The 22,136-nt window shown below is 37.6% G+C and overlaps 1 protein-coding gene across 1 annotated transcript in view; it reads right to left on the minus strand.

The window, feature by feature from the left end:
* The window catches only part of LOC126272030 (collagen alpha-5(IV) chain-like), a 545,215-nt gene that overhangs the window by 97,283 nt on the left and 425,796 nt on the right, over nt 1-22,136 (minus strand). The window contains exons 16-20 of the mRNA XM_049974535.1: nt 17,643-17,836; nt 10,706-10,912; nt 10,390-10,495; nt 9,650-9,829; nt 1,725-1,840 (exon numbers count right to left, since the gene is read on the minus strand). Coding sequence (XP_049830492.1) covers nt 1,725-1,840; nt 9,650-9,829; nt 10,390-10,495; nt 10,706-10,912; nt 17,643-17,836 — 803 coding nt within the window. The remainder of the gene's footprint in view (nt 1-1,724; nt 1,841-9,649; nt 9,830-10,389; nt 10,496-10,705; nt 10,913-17,642; nt 17,837-22,136) is intronic.

The following is a 22,136-nucleotide window of genomic DNA, read 5'->3' on the forward strand; positions in this document are numbered from 1 at the left end:
GCACCATATTTTCTTTCTTTTTCTAGGTTGCCAAATCCTATGAACTTGTCTTGATTCTTCTGAAGTCATGCTTCCATTATCAAGTGCAACGTCAGACCTGGCTCTCCATTGCCTGTCCCCTTTCTATAATCAAACTGGTCATCATATAATATGAGTAATCCTCAATTTTCTTTTCCATTCTTCTGTATACTATTCTCGTCAGCAAGCTTGATACAAGAGCTGTCAAAGATGATTGTGTGATATGTCTCACATTTATCCACCTTTCCACTGTTGCTTTTTACTCCACCAAAGATTATTTTGACTTTTCTATACTCTGAATCAGTCCCTACAACTACCATTCTTTCTTGATTTTTTCACATTTTTCATGCAGCCAGTTCATCTTGGCTTCCCAGCACTTCCTATTTATTTCATTACTTATACTTGTACTTCTGTATTCTTACCTTTCCCTACACACTTTTGGACTTGATTCTTTTGTTGAAGAATTGAAATATTTCTTCTGATACTCAAGGTTTCTTAGCTGATATCTTCCTTGTACCTCTGTTTGTCTGTTCAACATCTGGGTTTGTCCTTTATAGAGATGTCCATTCCTCTTCAGAGGAACTGCCTACTTTGGTGTTCACTATCTCAGCATCTAAGCCTTAGAGAACTTCAAATGAATCTCATCATTCCTCAGTCCTTCAGTATCCCTCTTCTTCCCACTGATTCTGCAAGATGGTTTCCTTAAACTTCAATCTAATCTTCATTATTACTAAACTGTGGTCTTTGTCTATATGTGCTCATGGGTACACCTTACCTAATTTTGAAATCTTTGTTTGACAATGACGTAATTCAACTGGTATCTTCCCATCATTCCAGGCCTTTTCAAGTATACCACCACTTGTGACTATTATACTGGCATTCATAAATACACTACATTTAGAATTTTAGAAACATTTTTGTATTTCATCCTCTGCATTCACATACTTTATGGTAATGAAAGTCAGCAACCCTAGAGATCTGAAACAGTGGAAAGTTACAAGTGCCATAGAGAACTGGTGACAAGTCAGAGACAAGTAACGACCAAAATATGTAGTGCACATGAAAAAATATAAGAAACAAAGTAAATAGTAGAGTGGAAAAACAATAATAGAAACAAAGAGTGATGGAGTGTGAGTGTCAAGAAATTTTTGAAACAGAGTGTGACCGGAAATAGGCCTCCAACAGTAGGACTTTACATAGGAGCTGAGGTCAAGAAGAAATCAATCATCGATTACCAAGCAACACCAACACGCCAGCTGTAGCATTATGATAAAAACATGATAAATATGCTTTTAATGTTGCTCACAATATAAATAATAAGAGAGGTTATCCATATAAAGTATATGATATGAGTGAGAACAATAAAATTAAATATTTAATAATAATAATGTATTTCAAATAGAAAGAAACTTCCACATGGGAAAAATATATTAAAAACAAAGATTCCAAGACTTACCAAGCGGGAAAGCGCCGGCAGACAGGCACATGAACAAAACACACAAACACACACACAGAATTGCTAGCTTTCGCAACCGATGGTTGCTTCTTCAGGAAGGAGAGGGAAAGACGAAAGGATGTGGGTTTTAAGGGAGAGGGTAAGGAGTCATTCCGTAGATATTCTTAAAACAGTGACTGGAGTTCCATAATTCAAAAAATATATCTGTATATATCAATTGTATGCTTGTTATTACATCATCAGTACTCACAGGGAAGCCTATTCGTCCTTGAGGGCCAGGAATTCCAGGAAAACCCCTGTCTCCCTCAGAACCTTTAGGGCCAGGTAAACCAGTAATACCGACTCGTCCAGGGAAGCCCTTGGGACCTGATATATATAAATAAACATTTTACAAGTAAAAGTAACATTTCTTTATAAATCTGTAACAAAAATTATACAAAATAGTGCCACAAAAGAGAACTGATGGTTAAAAATGTCATCAATTTGTATTGTTTTTGTACTGTATGTAAAAATTTCTATTCACAATTACTTTGCATTAATAGAAAGTATTTACAAAAGTTAAGACACTTGCCTGGTCTTTCTTTATGACATGATTTTTAATGTAGATTATATAAGCTTATTCCATCTCTGAGTTGCTTTCATTTTAAGAAGACATAAACAATCTGATAGTTTTGATGAAAAATTTATTAGACATTGCTTTTAGGAACTTTACTGTGATTTAGCATAGATCTTGTTTAATTAATAACATATTATGTGGGCAGTCTGCTGTGCAATAGACTGTTCTCCATAGTGGGAATATCAACAATATAAGCAAAAGACAGATTGCTATTTACCATAAAGTACACATTAAGCTGCAGGTAGGCATAATAAAATGACATTTACATATAGCTTTTGGCCACAGCCTTCATCAGGAAAAGAGCAACACACACCATTCATACACACAAGCAAGTATACCTCATGCACATGTGACCACCAACTCCAGCATCTCAGGCTGAATTGCAACTATCACGTAACATCCAAGCAGCAGTCCGAGGGAGAAGGGAAGGGGAAGAGATAGTAGCGTACTGGCGGGGACAGAGACAAATGCTTCCTGGTAGAGTGTGCAGATACTAGATGGCAACAGGAGGTTGTGGGGCAGGGAGGTGGGGAAAAAAGGAGCGAAAAAGGAGAGGAGAGGGGAAAGATGGGAAGGTGTGTTGTCAGAGGGCAGCAAACAAAGAGGGTGGAAAACAAGAATGGGGAGGAGATGATAGGACAGAGGGGGTGGAAACTGTTGGGTGGAGGGTGTGGGGCAGTATGTTACCACAGGCTGAGGCCGCGATAATTACAGGAGTGGAGAATGTGTTGTAAGGATAACTCGCATCTGTGTACTTCTGAAAATATGGTGGTGGAGGGGAGGATCCGGATGACTCAGGCAGTGAAGCAGCCATTGAAATCAAGCATGTTATGTTCAGCTGCATGTTGTGCCATGGGGTGATCTACATTGCTCTTGGTCACAGTTTAGTGGTGGTCATTCATCCAGGTGGACAGTTGGTTGGTAGTCATATTAATACAAAAAGCTGCGCAATGATTGCAGCGAAGCAGGTAATTGACAGGCTGCTTTCATAGGTGGGCTGGTCCCTGATGTGGCAGGATAAACCTGTCACAGGACTGGAATAGGAAGTGCTAGGTGGGTGGATTGGGCAGGCCTTGCACCTGAGTCTCCCACAGGGATATGATCCTTGTGGCAAGGGGTTGGGATTGGGAGTGGCACAGGGATGGACTAGGATATTGTGAAGATTGGGTGTGATGGAACACCACTTAAGGAGGGATGGGAAGTATCTCAGGTAGAATGTTCCTCATTTAGAAGCACGATGATAGGTAGTCAAAGCCCTGGAAAAGGATGTGGTTTGGTTGTTCCAATCCGAGGTGGCACTGGGTGATGAAGGGGACATGTCTTTGTGGTTGGTTCTTGGGGGTGGTGGGAGGATTGGGGCTGTGTGGGGAAATGGCATGGGAGATACGTTTGCAGACTGTGTCTGGAGGGTAGAGCCTGTCTATGTCGTCCTTGGTGAGACTCTCAGAATACTGAGCAAGGGAGTTCTTGGCACTGCAGATGCACTATCCTCCAGTGGCCAGGCTGTATGGGAGGGATTTTTTGGTGTGAAAGGGATGACAGCTGTCAAAATGGAGGTACTGTTGGTGGTTGGTGGGTTTAATGTGAACAGAGGTGCAGATGGAGTTATCAGAGAGGAGGAGGTCAACATCTACAAAGGTGGCACACTGGTTTGAGGAGGATCATGTGAAGCGGATGGGAGAGGAAGTGTTGAGGTTGTGAATGAACAAAGATAGGTTGTCTTGGCCCTGAGACGAGATCATGAAGATATCATCAATGAACCTGAACCAGACTAGGAGTTTGGCATTTTGGGAAGCTAGGAACGTCTCCTCTAGATTGGCCATAAATAACTTGGCAGGATCTGTCTGTCTTCCTTCAAAGGAAAAGTAGTTGTGGATTAGGATAGAGATAGTTAGGTGTATGAGGAATGAGTTAGTGGGTCTGAAAGACATTGGAAAATGTAGTGTTCAATAGTGGTAAGACCATGGGCATGATGGATATTGGTATATAGGGAGGTGGCGGCAACAGTGACTAATAGGGATTTAGGACGTAAAGGAGTGGGGATGGTAGAGAGTCAGGAAAGGAAGCGGTTGGTGTTTTTGACGTGGGAGGCTAGATTAAGGGCAAGTGGTTGGAGGTATTGGTCGATGAGGGCCAAAATTCCTTCAGTGGGGGCACACAGCCACAATGTGGCATCCAGGATTGTTGGGTTCATGGATTTTGGGAAGCATGTAGGAGGTGGGTGTGCGGGGTGTCATAGGCGTGTGGAGGGAAATATATTTAGGAAGTGGTAATCTGCTTTCTTTTTCATAACATATAGATTCACAGCGGGACCAGCTTTTATCTTTATCAGTGTACTGACCAGTGGCCAGAATTTTTGCAACAACTTGCTCGGGTTTGAAATACTGTTTATTAATAAAGGAAACAAATTCCAGATTTGAATCCCTGACCATTCTGTACTCCAAATACATAGTTTCTTTTTAAATTGCTATGGGATCTTATATGACTTAGACAGAAATTATTTATTTGTAATAGAATTACCATTTAGAAACCTCGTACTATATGTGTATGAGGAGGAGCCACAGCAGCTTGTAGGCATGTCAGTTGATGCCACTGGTGCAGCCTGAATTACCAAGATTGTCCCTTACCATATTAACTGATGTTTGCCACTAATAGTTTGCTAATCATGTTGTGAATGCACACAAGACATATCCTCTTACAGTGACTCGCCTGTCTGGCAGCAAAGTCTCACAGTATAATCCTAGTATTGTTGTTGCTAACTCTGAAACTTCAACAGCTGTAGTGCCTACTAACATCTCATCAGTCTTTTACAAACTAATAATGTATTATCTTGAAAAGGACAGTGGTTTCTATTAAGTTTTATAACACATTTAACAAGAAATAAGAATAATTTTTGTGTGAGTAGTATGCACAGCCTCACAGTCTGATTTCTGTACATATTCAGTACAGCAATGTGATCACTGTAAATAATTAATTATAATGAATCCAGTTCTATCAGATTTTTCCCTTGCTTACAGAAAGCTATGACACCATTTACACTTTGTCCAAATTATTGTTAATTATGTATTCCATAACTGTGGATGGCCATACGGTTTCCTGTCTGTGAGATGCAATTTTTCTGCAAATATAATTTTCCATTTGTATATAGATACATTCTCACACTTTGATCTTACACCTAGCCTGCAAATAATTAATAGCTAATACTCTGAAAACAAATCTACATTATTTTTACTATTTTTTTTCCATTTGGTTTTAAATACATACAAAAAATATGTTTCTATTTACAATTTTATTTATTTTGCTACTGATATGTAATCAATACTGCAACATAACAGAAAGCTTCCAAATTTTGTAACCTTTGTTACCAGATATCATTAGTAAAATATTCACATATATACACAGCTTCAAGAGACATTTCTATAAACTAAATCTGACAAATAACTAAAAAAAACAGAAGTTATCTGAATATTATTTTGACTTATGGAATGATGTTTGAGAAAGAATGACATGTCTTATGTTTGTTTGGTGCCAATTGAGTCAGCAGATCTCAGAATGTTTTCAGACTCATATACACTGTTTTTGACTTGGGTGAACACCCAGAGAAGCTTTCTGCAAATTTATAATGGAGATGGATAATAATAATACAGTTCTTATATTTTGATGTTATATTAGTAATTTTGTGAAAGCAAGTGTGAGTTAATGTTGGAGGGTATATAAACAATGATTTTTAATAGAAAAAATTGACTCTGAGCTGTGTCACTTGAGGATCTGAACCTCATACAGGATACTGCACAACATTTTTTTGCCACTGGACGTTTACATAGTTTGTGACAAGTTTGTTATACCTTTTAAATGAAAATATGTTTATGATATTTCAATTTACTCTACATCTAGGAGGGCCATTTCACTTGGGATCTATGGAAGGTGCATTACCTTATTTGTTTTTCTTTGTAAATAATATTTATTGTGTATTCTTGGTTTGGAACATTTTCTATATCCTAGGGATCTCTTCTATATGGATCGACTGGAAACAAAATTACACTTCATCTAATCTAATCTTTTATAAAGGCATTAAAGGGTTTCAGCAAGAATTCTGAGAAAGCTAAGAGAATGGAAGGAATTAGATTCATCTTGCCTTGACACACAACCAATTTGCTTAAATATGTGCTGCTGTTATTCAGGTTGTTTATCATTGTCCTGCTCAAGAAAAGGGCTTTGTATTTACTCTCTCACTGTGTTATGAACAGCCCATCATGAACTGGGGTATGGAAGGATTCAGGGTATACCATAACACTGGTTTGTACTATTATAGGGATGTGGAAGGACTCCTTCAATACATTAACATTGTTATGTTCTATCTCTGCTTACACAGGCTATAAACAAACATAACAAGTAAACCTATTACAACAAAAAAAATGTTGTTTCTTCATTAGCTATGCTAAATATCTGATGTTTTTCTACTGTTGCTAACTTAATATTTAAAAACTATTTATTTATTTATTTACATAGTTTACGTCCACATTAGAGTACTAAAATCAAACATAATATACTACTGGCCATTAAAATTGCTACACCAAGAAGAAATGCAGATGATAAACAGGTATTCATTGCACAAATATATTATACTAGAACTGACATGTGATTACGTTTTCATGCAATTTGGGTGCATAGATCTTGAGAAAACAGTACCCAGAACAACCACCTCTGGTCGTAATAACCGCCTTGATATGCCTGGGCACTGAGTCAAACAGAACTTGGATGGTGTGGACAGGTACAGCTGCCCATGCAGCTTCAACACAACACTACAGTTCATCAAGAGTAGTGACTGGCATATTGTCATGAGTCAGTTGCTCAGCCACCATTGACCAGACATTTTCAATTGGTGAGAGAGCTGGAGAATGTGCTGGCCAGGGCAGCAGTTGAACATTTTCTGTATCCAGAAAGGCCTGTACATGACCTGCAACATGCAGTCATGCACTATCCTGCTGAAATTTAGGGTTTCGCAGGGATCGAATGAAGGGTAGAGCCACGGGTCGTAACACATCTGAAATGTATCGTCCACTGTTCAGAGTGCTGTCAATAGGAACAAGAGGTGACCGAGACGTGTAACCAATGGCACCCCCATACCATCACGCCGGGTGATAAGCCAGTACGGCGATGACAAATACACGCTTCCAATGTGTGTTCACCATGATGTTGCCAAACATGGATGCGACCATCATAATGCTGTAAACAGAACCTGGATTCATCTGAAAAAATAACGTTTTGCCTTTCGTGCACCCACATTCGTCGTTGAGTACACCATGGCAGGTGCTCCTATCTGTGATGCAGTGTCAAGGGTAACCGCAGCCATGGTCTCCGAGCTGATAGTCCATGCTGCTGCAAACATCATCAAACTGATCGTGCAGATGTTTTTCTTGCAAACGTCCCCATCTGTTGACTCAGAGATTGAGACGTTCCATTGCAGCCATGCAGATAAGATGCCTGTCATCTCGACTGCTAGTGATACGAGACCATTGGGATCCAGCACGGCGTTCCCTATTACCCTCCTGAACCCACCAGTTCCATATTCTGCTAACAGTCATTGGATCTTGACTAACACAAGCACCAATGTCGCGATACGATAAACCGCAATCGCAATAGTTTACAATCCGACCTTTATCAAAGTCAGAAATGTGATGGTACGCATTTCTCCTCCTTACACGAGGCAACACAACAACATTTCACCTGGCAACGCCGGTCAACTGCTGTTTGTGTGTGAGAAATCGGTTGGAAACTTTCCTCATGTCAGCAAGTTGTATGTGTTGCCACCGGCGTCAACTTTGTGTGAATGCTCTGAAAAGCTAATTATTTGCATATCACAGCATCTTCTTCCTGTCGGTTAAATTTAGCATCTGTAGCGCATCATCTTCATGGTGTACCAATTTCAACGGCCAGTAGTGTACAACAGAGTCTATAATGATTAAGTTTAGGTCTTAGCAGTCAGCAATTTCTTTGTTTCCCAACACTTTTTCATTCATTCTGATCTGGCTGCTTGTTCTTCTGCAGATATGACATACTTCTTCCATTATGATGGTTTGAATGTCAGCCATGTGTATTTGTTCTTCAGAAGCAGTTTCTCTTCTCTGTGTTGACTTTGGTATGTGGTGATGTTCAGTTCATCCAGATCACTTTGTACTCCTTTAAACCAGATGTTTTTGGTTTTACTGTTCCAGAAGTAGTCAAAAAGTTTCTTTAGGATATAGTATTTGGTAGACGAGATATTTGGCCAAAAAATGCAATCCTTCTTTTCCACATTGTACCAATAATGAATTCACTTCCTTTATACACTACTGAATTGGGCAAAAGTCTCCACTGCCCATTAACTTGATGTTTATTACTGATGATTGTTCGGAGTATTCTTCTATCAACTTTCTGCAATTTGTCAGTTGTTGCCAGGGTATTTAGTCTGAATAATGTTTCACTTGCGTATGTTGCTTCCGGTTTAATGATGGAGGCGTAATGTCGAAATTTAGCATTTATTGAGAGAGATCGTTTTTTGTAGGTTGGCTATGTGGTTCTCTGCGCTCGCTGAAGTTTTAATGTTCTACTATCTATTGATGCTTTTACTGACAAATGATAACAGATATGCACAGGCTGCAACAATAAATGTCTGTTTGCAATTAACATTTGCACTTATCATGTTGCTAACAGGAATTTTCAATAATTTTTTCTAGAGATTTCAATATTTTGTAAAAAAAAGTTGTTAATAAGACATGCTCCTAATTTTTGTTTTGAATTTACAGGATATCCTATTAGCATCACAAAGACTTCTAGACCATAATTTAGAGTGCCACTCTTAACCCTTGATAAGGGGCAAAATCCACATGTAAATTAATTTTGTTCCATGTATTTTGGTTTTATGTACATCAGATCATCAGAAATTCACTTTTGTTATTAGCTACAAATATTATGGACTACATGTATTGGAATGGTAATGTAAGAATATTTGAAGTGGTATCTGCAAAGATATGTGGTTATCTACATACACATTATGTTGTTTTTTTGCTACTTCCTTTAGAAGTTTTACCCCCCATTTTATTTCCACTGAACAATAGGGGATGAAGCTGTGCAGAATGTGTCTTTACACATTAACACGATGAGATTATTTCATGTTATCAGTATGTCATTAGTTAATATGATACAGCTTTAACTTCTGCTGTTTTATTATCTTTATTTGTGTGTAATACTATGTTGACAATTTACAGTTTATCTTTGTCTGTGTAAATGAAACCAATTTTACATGTTGTATACGGTTTTCACCTTCATTTTGTGAAAGGAATCATCAGTGGCAAGACTTGTAGGTACTGTTCCACATGTGCTTTCATAAAATCAACAAAGCAAGCACACATGTAGAACAACACCTACAAACTTTGTCACTGATGATGCCTTTTGAAAACTAAAGGCAAGATGTGTATGGTACACGGAAATTATAAAAGTAATACACTTATATTCCCTACATAAATTCTAAAATCCTCTTTGTTTTCATTTTCTAAGTTGTTTAAACTTTTGAAACTTACCCGGTGGTCCTGCATCTCCTATGTCACCAGGTAGACCAATTTCTCCTGGAACCCCCATCCGTCCTCCAAGTCCTGGATAACCTGCTCTCCCTGGTTCACCATCTGGCCCTCGCCTTCCAGTTAGACCAATTTCACCCTTTAACCCTTTTATGCCCATTTGCCCAGGTGGACCATCAGGACCTAGTAAAAGAAAATAAAAATATTCAAAAAATGTTTTAGGCCTTTTTTAATTTGAATGTGATGGTGATTTAAAACCTAATCATTTAAGCAACTACATGTGGTGGGGATGACCGTGTTTTAGTAAAGGCAAACATAAAATTATAAGAAAATATTAAAAACTAATACTTTGGACTAAACAACAATTAAAAATGGCATGTCTATCTTTTGAAATCTTTATTGAAAAATAGTTGAAACTAATCATTTTCTTTTTCAGGAACTGAGTCCAGTATTTGTTTCCTGTAGCAACACAGTCATCTGTTTATTCCATCTATACAATTATAAAACAAACCTAGGGGTATATAATAGAGGACCTCAGATTTTTTTCTGTTTTTTCTTTCACACACTTAGTAAGTTTCAATTTCATGACACATATAATTCTAGTACATTAAAATATCTGTTATCCTAATTTTAACACTAGGAACAGCTTAGTAGTCACTTCTACTCTAATTCTGAAATGAATGTTGTTTACAACTGTTATCCCTTGTTCTAATACATAAAACACCATAGAAATCTTAACTTACCTCTGGGCCCCATTGCACCAGAAATACCAATCAGACCTTTTGCACCAGGAATACCAGGATATCCTTGTGGGCCTGGTATTATCTCACCCCTTGCACCCTTCTGACCCTATAAAAATATATCAGACAAGGTAAGCTACTAAAATAATTTAAGGATTTAGTCTTTTTTCACTTTGCCAGTGTTTGAATATATTTTCTGATTGATTTTAAATTAAAAGAAGAAATGTCCATAATGATATAATACATATCAGTGTAAGATGTTCACAAAAATTGGAAGAAAGAGAAAGAAAATTCAGTAATACTGTAGAACTACACATACTGGTGTGCCAGGTATTCCAGAGAATCCTGGGGCACCTTTTGGCCCCTTAATGCCTGTAACTCCATCTAGTCCTTTAAATCCAGGAAATCCTTGAGGTCCTTCTGAACCAGGTTCTCCTTTCTGACCTTCAGGGCCAGGGAGACCAATCTCACCACCTAATATTGCCATACCTAAATCACCACGTTCACCTTTCTGGGCTGGAGGACCCTGAAAAATAGATCACAAAAATCTTCATAGAAGTAATAAAAACTGACTCAGCTTTGTTAAATATCTAGTTAACACAAAAAAGAAATAAATTACACAGACTAGAAATATCAGAAGTTTTTTATAGATTTATACTTATGGTGAAATACATGCCAACCTAAAATAATATAATATAAGTGATAATCAGGCAGGAAAGAGGGGGATATGTTAGCACCAATAATATTCTCAATACATATCAATGACTTCCCAGTGTTGGTCAAAGTAAAAACATTTGTGTATTTAAATCTTTCTTAACCGCATGTTGATGAAAACTATGTTGTTTAGTGCCAGGAATAATAAAATGCCAATATAAATGAGCCAAACAATGGAAAAACCAGGGTGGAATGTTATAGTGGTCACATACAAGATGGCAGCAAGTAGTAGTGAAACGGTTCTTAGCTCATGTAAAAACACTTCTTGAATCGATAAAAAGTGTAGAAAATGCGAAAAAAAATGTGGAAAACTGATATCATATGCAGTGAATGCAACAATTCGTTTCATTTCCGATGTGCTAAAATTGAGTCATCAGTGAAAGAAAACAACGAATTTATGACAAGCTGTAACTTTATTCAGTGCAGCCTTAAAAACTCAGGTAAAATTACAAACGCAAAAAGTTTTGACTGTAAGTGCGAATTCTCAGCATTAGTTGAAGATTTAATAAGTGAAATTCAGTGTTTAAAAGCTGAGGTTACTTTACTAAATAAAAAGGTGAATGAACTCATGTATTAATGCTAACCTAGTGAGTGAACATAAACAAAATGTTCAATGTAAAGACAGTGAAATCCGTGAAAGAAATGACTGTGTAATCCATGAAAAAGGATGCAAGAAACTGTTCCAAAATGGCAGTAGAAAAAGCGAGAAGAACCAGAAGTACACAAAGGGCCGGATTCTTATATATGGAGACAGTCATGGTCACAAAATAGCTCAAAACATTGTGAGTATCCAAGATGATTTTACAGCTGTGGCGCACATTCAACCTGGTGCACCTCTTTCTGCTGTGGTGAAGCCGTGTGTGTAAGGTAGTGAATCTTTATTAGCAAATGATTATGTCATTATCATTGGTGGTACAAATGACGTGGCTAAAAATCAAGCAAATGACGCCATCAGGCACATGAAAGTAACACTCAGTAAGTTGACTGGCACTAAAGTAATTGTCATTAACATTCCACAGAGACCAGTCTATTGTGAACTTGGATGTGCATAAAACAAATGATAGCTTAAAACAATATGTTATAATTTTTGCAATGTGTATTTGGTAAATGTCAGTAACCTAGATAGAGACCTACACACAACTCATGTTATGCATATGAGTAAGAGAGGTAAAAAGATTGTGAGTAAATTAATTATTGACGAAATCAGACAAAACATTACACAAAGCAGTGTAAATAAGTGCATTGCTATGGAATGGCACAACCCACCCAAACAGGACCTGCCACACAAACAGCCACTGCTGACAAGCCAGGGAAACTAGTAAACCGTGCTGGACAGCCTGGTAGCTCTACATCTCCCTGTATGTTCCAGCAGGAGAAACTCAGCCCTAATATCATACAGCGGAACCCTTGTTTAAAAACAATCAGTCTGGTAGGGTGACATGTCCATGAGGTGTTCAACAATCTAAACTCACATTCAAATTAATTCAGCAGAACTTTCAAAGTCTTAGCAATAAGCACAATGAGTTGGATACCATTGCGGCAATTGATAACCCTGACGTTTTAGTTCTAAGTGAACACTGGTACGCAGATTAGCTAATGAGTGTATGTAAGCCACTTTCCATGATCTTTTGCTATGCCTTCAGTAGAAAAGAGAAACATGGTGATGAGGTAGCTATCTTTGCAGCCAGCGGTAGTAATTATAGTATAATAGATGTAAGTGTTTTCAGCACTGAGGGTGTAATAGAACTAGAAGCAATTAATTATAAGTGGGGGAAAGAGAACTTAATTATTATAGGTCTACACAGACCTCCATCTGGTAGCCTAGATATTTTCTTTGATGTTCTTAATGACCTGCTTTTTGACATTGACAGTAAACACTGCAATAAAAATGGCTTGGTCAACATAAAACTAACTGGAGATATAAACACTGACTTGCTGTCCAATGACTCTATATCTAAAAATCTAATGCTAATACTAGCTCAATATAACTTAACATTTCTGATAAACAAGCCCACTAGAGAGGTCAATAGTATAAAATCATGCACTGAAAACATAATAACTAACATGTCCCAGTTTACATGCAGTGCATCAGTTCTGAAGCTTGCCATTTCTGACCACCACGCAATACAGGTATTGATAGAAGCTGAAAATCTTCATGTCAATAGAAAAGAGAAACAATGTGTGACAAAAAGAATCACCAATCATGACAATATTAAAGAGCTCAACAGTTTGATGAAAAGCTTACAATGGGGTGAAAAAAAAAAAAAAAAAAAAAAAACAGTAATACTTTCAGTGAATTTGCATCAGATTTTTATTTTTGCTTCAATGTATCATGCCCAGAAATGACCTTTACAGTAAATGACTGCAAAAATATACAAAAAATAATTGGATAAATCATGAAGTACAAACAGCAAGAGAGAAACTTCCACTTTTCCAATGTGCAATGGTAAATAATAACAATAAGAACTGTTGTGATTATTATAAGGATCTGCTGCTAGAAACTAAAAGTAAATATGTAGCCACAATGTTAAGAAACTCTACTAACACTGGTTTAGCTGTTTGGAAAGTAAAAAATAGCTTTAGGTATTTAAGGACAGATCAAGTAGTGATTTTACTATAAACCATATATCATGAAACCATATATCATGCAATGTGAATGTCAGATTGCAAATGTTTTTAATGAGTACTTTTCTTCTGTTGGAAAATCTGTCAATGACCATTTTAAGAATCTTCAGTATAGATATAAGGGCATTCATGAAACAAAGCATATACTTGGCCCCAACCAATAGCAAGGAAATAAAAAACATAGTAAGGTCATTCAAAAATACAAAATCAGCCGACTATGATGGACTGTCTATCAGTACACTGAAAAGAAGCATAGACAACATATTTGATGCCATGGCCACAGCAGTAAATTATGTAATTGCATCAGGTTGTTTCCCAGATAGTCTAAAGATAGCACAAGTAACCCCAATTTACAAGAAATGTGATAAATCTAAAATTGAAAACTACTGCCCCATCTCAATCATACCTGCATTTTCTAAGGTAGTTGAGAAAGTTATTTATACCAGACTAATAACATTCCTGAGTCAACACAATTTAGTATTTGAAAATCAGAATGGCTTTATGAAAAACAAGACAACTTCAGCAGCCGCAGCACAATTAATAGAAAAATAATAACTGCCATAGAGAACAAGGAGTATGTAACTGGAGTATTCTTTGATCTATAAAAAGCTTTTGACTGTGTCAACATCACCATATTACCTGACAAGCTGTGGAACCTAGGTATTAGGGGAACTGGCTACAAGCTAATAAAATCATATATGAGCAATAGAAAACAATTTTTCTTGCTTAAAACAAACAGTGGGTCTTTCAAATCTAAATATGGAGTGCCTCAAGGTTCTGTCTTGGGACCACTTCTTTTCTTGATTTATGTTAATGATATACAGTATTGTTCTCCTAACTGTAAAAAAATACTGTACGCAGATGATACATCAATTGTGTGTAAACACGAAGACTATGACTGTCTGGAGGTGCTGTGCAACAGTGTACTAATGAAATAGTCCAGTATTTTAATGAAAGCCATCTAAATGTAAGTGCTTTAAAGACTGCAATGATGGAATCTAACACAAGGAAAGAAATAGAATTTGGCATGAAATTATCCATAGGAAATAACATTGTAAAAAGGCAAAATGGACAAAGTTCTTGGGAATTACAATCCATGACAGCCTCAAATGGGACATGCATATTGATTCCTTAGCCTGTAAGCTGTTGAAGAATGTATTTGCTACAAATATGAGTAGCAAATATCGTAAGGATATGGGTGTATTAAAAACAGCTTATCATGCCCTATTCTCATCAAATTGAAACTATGCCATAAAAATATGGGGTGCAAAAACTCAAGCCAACCTAAGCACATTATTAATACTACAGAAAAAAGTTATCAGAATTATTTGTGGTGCCAAACCTAGAGAATCATGTCAGAATCTGTTCCCAAAATTAGGTAGGCTTACCATTATATGTGTATACATATTGAAAGTTAGATTGCTTGTGAAAACAATAAATCCAAATTTCAACTGTGACCTGCACCAGTATATGATACAAGGCAAAGGTTCATATACCATGTAAATAGCCACAGAACAGATTTATATGAAAAAAAATGCACTTCATGCTGGGCTGAAGCTAGACATGCCCTACCAAAAAGCCTCAGAGCCTTTCCTACTGACAAATTGAAGGATCAGCTGAAAAGAATTCTAATTGAATACCCTTTTTATTCCCTAGATGAGGACTATATCTATATGAAAAGTGCTTCGTGAATATGTCAATCTCATAGTTTTAAGTAACCTACAACTAATATAACATTGATAACAAGAATATTTGTAATAGGTCTATTGTGATTGTATACTACCACATGTAAAATGCATCAAAAAGTAAAATTTATTAATACAAACAAATCTTTAGTTTGTAATTTATAAACTGATGTATTCAGAAGAATAATCTGTATGATGTCCTGAAACTGTATTATTTCTAGGGATTGTATCTGATGTGGTGAGTAGTAACTATCCTTTTCATAAGATTGAAATATAAATTAGTAATACACCACAAGTGCTCCCAACATCAAAAGAGTTGATAGTCTGCTGCCATACCAGTCTGGGTTTGAGTTTCTAATAATAAGGAAGCAATATTGCCTGAAGTTTGTTGTTTATAATTGTGAGTCTTAACATTTATCACTGTAAACAATGCTGAACTGCGAATGTTTCCACATTTGATAACTACATATTAGAACTTACTTGCATTGATAACAGAATATTGATGTCTAAACATTTAAGGAGCAAACATAACAACTCATGGAACAGTTGAGGTGTTGAGTCATTGATGATATGCAAACAAAATGAGAATACTGCTAACCTTAGGACAAATCCATCTTCACAGCTGTGCAGTATACACACACATACACCAACATAGCTACATTTTCCCAGTTGACTACAGTGCACTGGCACTGCAAACCGATTGTAGTGTGGAGTTGTGTCAAATGGAGTGGGAAAGGTGAAAAATGGGAGGAAGGGTTGTGGATGGGTAGCTGATGGCTTGGAGGGTAGGCAGTAAGTGTATGGGATACTAATGTGTCACAGACGAATTTGTTTTAGCTATAGGCAGAAGAAATTGTGCGCAGCAAACAGTGTTATGGAGGAGTGGATTTAGAGGGGAGATAAAACAGTGGGAGAGGGAGACTGTGAAGAGGAGGACATGAATGCAGGATGCGTGAAATTAGGTCTTGAGGCAGGGGTGAAGATACTTGTGGGACAGGCTAGGAGAAGTATGGCATTGAAGGATGTGTTACAAGGACAAACCCCATCTATATTATTCTGAGGAGCTGGTGTTCAAGGGAAGGATCCAGATGGCAAGGGTTGGGAAGCAGCCATTTAAATTGAGCATATTGTGCCCAACAACACAGTCCGTCTGGGTGAACAACTTGGCTCTTGGCCACAAGGTGGCAGTGATCATTCACTCAGGTAGGCAGCTGGCTGGTGGTCATACCAGTATAAGATTCTATACAATACAACTGCTTTCACAAGTGGATGGGACTGGAATAGGATGTACTTAGTGGGTGTTTCAGACAGGTCCTGCACCTGGTCATCCACAGGTGTATGACTCCTGTGGAAAGGGATTTGTAGTACATTTAGTGTAAGAATGGACTAGGATTATAGGTAGAACTGGAGAGGGGGGAGGGAAGTAGGACACAAAATTGGAAAGGGTGGGAAGGATTTTAACCAGGATGTTCCCCACTTCCAGGCAGAATGATGAGTTGTGGAGGCACTGGAAAAGGATGTGGTTAAACTGTTCCAGTCAGGGGTAATAATGGGCAATAAAAAGAGTGTCCCTTTTTGGCTGCTTCCTGGGGCTAGTCAGAAGGTTAGAGGCATGTGCAGATATGTTTGTGGATTAGATTAAAGTGGGCTAGTAACATACTCAATCTTGTCGATGTCCTTTCGACGAAACAATGACTCAACTATTTGGTGAGTTGTTACCCTGAACCCTTAAAAACTTATATTCTGTCAAGGATTCTCTATTACCATACAAATATTGGCATCTGTGCATCAATTGAATGATACTTGCAAGCTAATAATTATATATCAAACAGTTAAATAGCCTTCTGCATTTCAAGATCTTTCAACTTAGTTCTCAATTTCATCAGTATTCCACCAGCAACATTCAATTATCAGCATTTCATGTCATCTAGTCAGTGAGATGACAACAGAAGAGTATAAAATTGTTTCAGCATCAATCAATAATTAAATCAGTAGGTACAGAAAGTGTGAGATTTATTAATGGTAAATACAGTACCTCATTACCTATCTGTGACCCATTAAACAGACATAAGCTGTATCAAGTAATAATGATTGCAGATAGGAATGACCATTTCAATCATAAAACACTCTCATAGACCGTATACACCCTAATTAGTGAAGACCCAAAGAACTATTAGAAGTATATGTATACCATGCAACTATTTCAGAAGATATATGTGCATTGGTACTTACGGGTAATCCAGCAGCACCAGGAAGACCTGGAACACCTGCTCGCCCTCTTGGACCAGGATTCCCCACCATTCCTGGATAACCCTTAAAGCCTGGAAGGCCAGCAATGCTAGATCCTTGTGCTCCTGGCAACCCTGGTGAACCTGGAAGTCCACGATCTCCTGGCAAACCAGAAAGCCCCTGCAGACCATCAAAACCTGTGAACAGAAATGCAAAAATTGTGTTTTACTCATACACATGAAAGACACATTGTAATGTAACAGACCAAGTTTCTCCAATTGAACAATATGATACACACAGTTAATATACATCATGATACACCTGTACATCTATATTTCGTTTCTTGTAGCTAATCTTTCTGTTCTTATATTGTTTCATGGTATTACATAAGTGCTACTTAATTATGATAATTTTCTGTAATTTTTTATTTACATTCATTATATTATAAATGAAGTAACTGATTGTGTGAAACAATAATAGGGATATGTTAGACACTAAGCTGTTAATATTTCATAATTTATGAAATTTTCATAAAAAGCCATTACTTTTGAAAAAGTTACAGTTGTTGAAAGAATGTTCATATTAATCAATATTCCAATTCTTGTTGGTGAATGTAAAAAGCAAAAGTCAATATGGAAAAATATTAATGTACTTTATATGTGAAAGTCTGGAAATTTCACCGATAGCAAAAATTTTTATAGAAATCATCATAGTACACACAATTACACAGTTTCGCAAGGCATCAGCCACTGCTGGTGACACATCGGCAAGGTAGTAAGTTACACATTTAGCTTTTGGTGCATGCTTTTATAGTTAATACTTAAGTTAGAAGTACTATGATGGATAGGTTGTGTGCTCACTGTGTGTAGACACAGGAACTGGCCACAGTTTGTGAACTGCTGAGGATGCTTTTGGCATGGTCAGCCATCTTCAGACTGCTCCCTCATGGTGTAAAGGGGGCACAAAATCTGGTACATCACACAGAGCATTTCAAGTAACATTTGTTTTGCTTACAGGCTCTGCTGTCGAGACACCTTGTAGCATATCCAACACAGTGGATCTGCCCTCACTACAGGGTGAGTCAAAAGTGGTGATGCATTCATCTCATTTGAGGTGGAAAGTCAACGTGGAGCCTTGCCATTGGGTCTCACCCATTTATCATGTGAGTAGACAGATGGCCACTCCATTAGCAGGGTCTGAGCAGGTACAAAGTGACAATGGAGAGGGGAGGAGGTTGCATTTTCTGGTTATCATGAGCTCCAATGTTAGGTGCATTAGGGAGCCCCATATGGAAATAGTATCCAGAGCTGTGAAGAAATCCCATGTGCACTTGGTATGTCTGCTAGGCAGCCTCATCCAAAAGGAGACCCTGCCTGTGGCTATTAATCATGCAGAATGCAGTCGTCTGCAAGCTGTGGCCCATGTGTGCACCAATAATATCTGTCGCTTGTGCTACCATTGTCTGTTCATACAGCTGACTGGGAGAAGTGGTGGAAATGCTGACTTCGCACAGGTGGTGCAAGCCAAGCTCACAATTTGAAGCAGTTTCCTGAATTGATCAGGGCCCTTTGGTACCGAGCCAAGTGAATGTTCTCAGCCAAAGGCTCTGTTGCATCTGTTATGTCTTGGCTGTAGATTTCTGGATCAGGTTTAAGGTGTAGAAAATTGAATGACTCCCCGTGATGCATAAGGTTACACTACACACAGGAAAAACACCAATCAAAATGCAGAGAGTGAAATCAGACCAAGTGCAAATAAAGATATTTCAGCTGTCAAGCTTTTAACAGTAAATTGCTGAATTATTCATAATGAAGTTCCTGAATTTATGCGCACCAGGGAAATTGTCATGCTCAAATTATTCTCAAAACCGAGAGCTGGTTGAAACCTGAAATGGAAAGCTCTGAAGTATTTAGCAAGACATGGAACAAGTATAAAAAAACAGAGTGGATGTCATCAAAGAGGGAGTGTTTATTGCAGTCAACAGAAATATTATGTCTCTCGACATCAAAGCTGAGGCTGACTGTGAAGTTATCTGTATGCACGTGACAGGTTTAGGTGAACTCAAATTAATTACAGGATGTTTTTATTGGCCACTCAATTCTGTTGTGACACCTTTAAAATTATTCAATATACTCAGAAGCGCAGAAATACCCACATCATGCAATATTAGTTGGAGGTGACTAAACTAATGTATACAGACTTACATATTTATGGATTAATTGCAGGTGATACGGACAGGCGGTCTTGTGAAGTATTTTTGAACATGTTTACTAAAAACTGTCTTAAGCAGCTAGTTCAACAGCCCTTATACAATAGAAATATTTTAGACCTTGTAGCTTGAAATAGGACTGATCGTATCAATTGAGTCAGTGTAGAGACAGGGATTAGTGATCATGTTGTCATCATAGCAATGATGGCTGTTTAAGTTAATAAATCCATCAAGAAGTCTTGGAGAGTATTTTTTCTAGGAAGAGCAGATAAGCAATTGTTGGAACCCCATTAAGAAAATGAATAACATCTTTTAGTTCCTGTATCATGGTTGGAGAGGAATTATGGGCAAAGTTTAAATTGATTGTAAATCACATCCGAGAGAAGTCTGTGCCAACTAACTGAATTATGGATGGAAAAGACTCGCTGTGGCTTAATAACAAAATTTGAGGATTTCTGAGGAACCAGACAAGCAAAAGCAGAAAAGAACGTGCAAACAGAGGCAGACAAAAATTGGTTTAAATTCCAGTGACTGGAAAAAGATCAATGCACAAAGCATACAGCTACTGCCATTATAACTTATCAAAGGATCTGCCAAGAACACAAGAAAATTCTGTTCCGACATAAAATCACTATGTAGAACAAAGACTTCTATAATCACTTCCTGACCAGTCTCGTGTGGCTATAGAAGAGTGCAAAAGAAAAGCCGAAATATTGTTTCGTGCATTTAAGAAATCATTCACGCAGGAAGATTATACAAACATATCATTGATTGACCATCACATACACTCCCTTATGGAGGATATAGTAATAAGCATGCATGGCATACAGAAGCAACTGAAAAAAAACTAAAAACATATGTCGCCAGGTCCAGATGGAATCCCAGTTCAGTTTTATAGGAAGTACCATATGGCACTGGCCCCTTACTTAGCTTGCATTTGTCATGAATCTCTCACTCTGTGCAAAGCCCCAAGTGATTGAAAAAAAGTACAGGTGACTCCTGTGTATACAAAAGGTAAAAGAACGGAACCACAAAACTACAGACAAATACTCTTAAACTTGGTCTGCTGTAGAATTCTTGAACATAAATTCAGTTCAAACATAGTAAGAGATGGAAGAGTTTCTGTCCACAAATCACACAGATTTATAAAGCACTGCATGAGCAAAACTCAGTTCATCCTTTTCTCACATAATATCCTGTGGACTTTGGATGAAAGATAACAGGCAGATTACATATTCCTCGATTTCCAGGACAGGGGCCCCACTGAAGACTGTTAATGAAGGTACAAATGTATGGAATAGGTTCCCAGATATGTGTGAGGCTTGAAGACATCTTAGATAAGAGTACACAGAATGTTGTCCTCAATTGTGAATGTTCATCACGAACAAGGGTTTCGTGAGAAGTTCCACAGGTATGCATGATAGGACTGCTCTTACTCTCCAAATGGATAAATGACCTGATGGATAGGGCAAGCAGCAATTGGTGCTGATGATGCTGTGGTGTATGGAAAGGTGTCATTGTTGAGTGACTGTAGAAGGATACAAGATGACTTGGACAAAATTTGTAATTGGTGTGAATGACAGCTTGTTCTAAATGTAGAAATATTTAAGTTAATGCAGATGAGTAGGAAAAAGCAATCCCATAACATTTGAATACAGCAATAACTGCGTGCTTCTTAAGACAATCACATCATTTAAATATCTAAGCATAACAGTGTAAAGTGACACAGAATGGAATGAACATCTAAGGATAACAGAACATAAAGCAAATGGCCAATTTTGGTTTATTGGGAGAATTTCAGAAAAGTATGGTTCATCAGTAAAGGAGACCGAGTATAGAACACTAGTGCAACCCGTTCTTGATTAGTCCTTGATTGTTTCAGATGCACACCAGGTGGGATTGTAGGAAAACATCAAAACAATTCAGAGATGGGCTGCTATATCTGTTAGCAGTACGTTCGACCAACATGAATTATGGAGATGCTTTTTGAACTCAGATGGGAATCCCTGGAGGGAAGGTAACATTCTTTCTGCAGAAAATTATTGAGAAAATTTAGAGAATTGACATTTGAAGCTGATGGCAGAACAATTCTACTGTTAAGAATGTACATTTTGTGTAAAGATAAGAGAAGTTAAGGTTTATATAGAGGCATATAGATAGCTGTTTTTGTCCTTTGCTCTATAAGTAAGTGGAACAGAAAAATTTACAACTATTAGTGTACCAAGCACCTTCCATTAGGCACTATAGACTGGCTTGTAGAGAATGTATGTACATGTAAGAGTAGAATT

Source organism: Schistocerca gregaria, chromosome 5 (assembly GCF_023897955.1).
Source record: "Schistocerca gregaria isolate iqSchGreg1 chromosome 5, iqSchGreg1.2, whole genome shotgun sequence".
In the NCBI taxonomy this organism is placed as follows: Eukaryota; Metazoa; Arthropoda; class Insecta; order Orthoptera; family Acrididae; genus Schistocerca; species Schistocerca gregaria.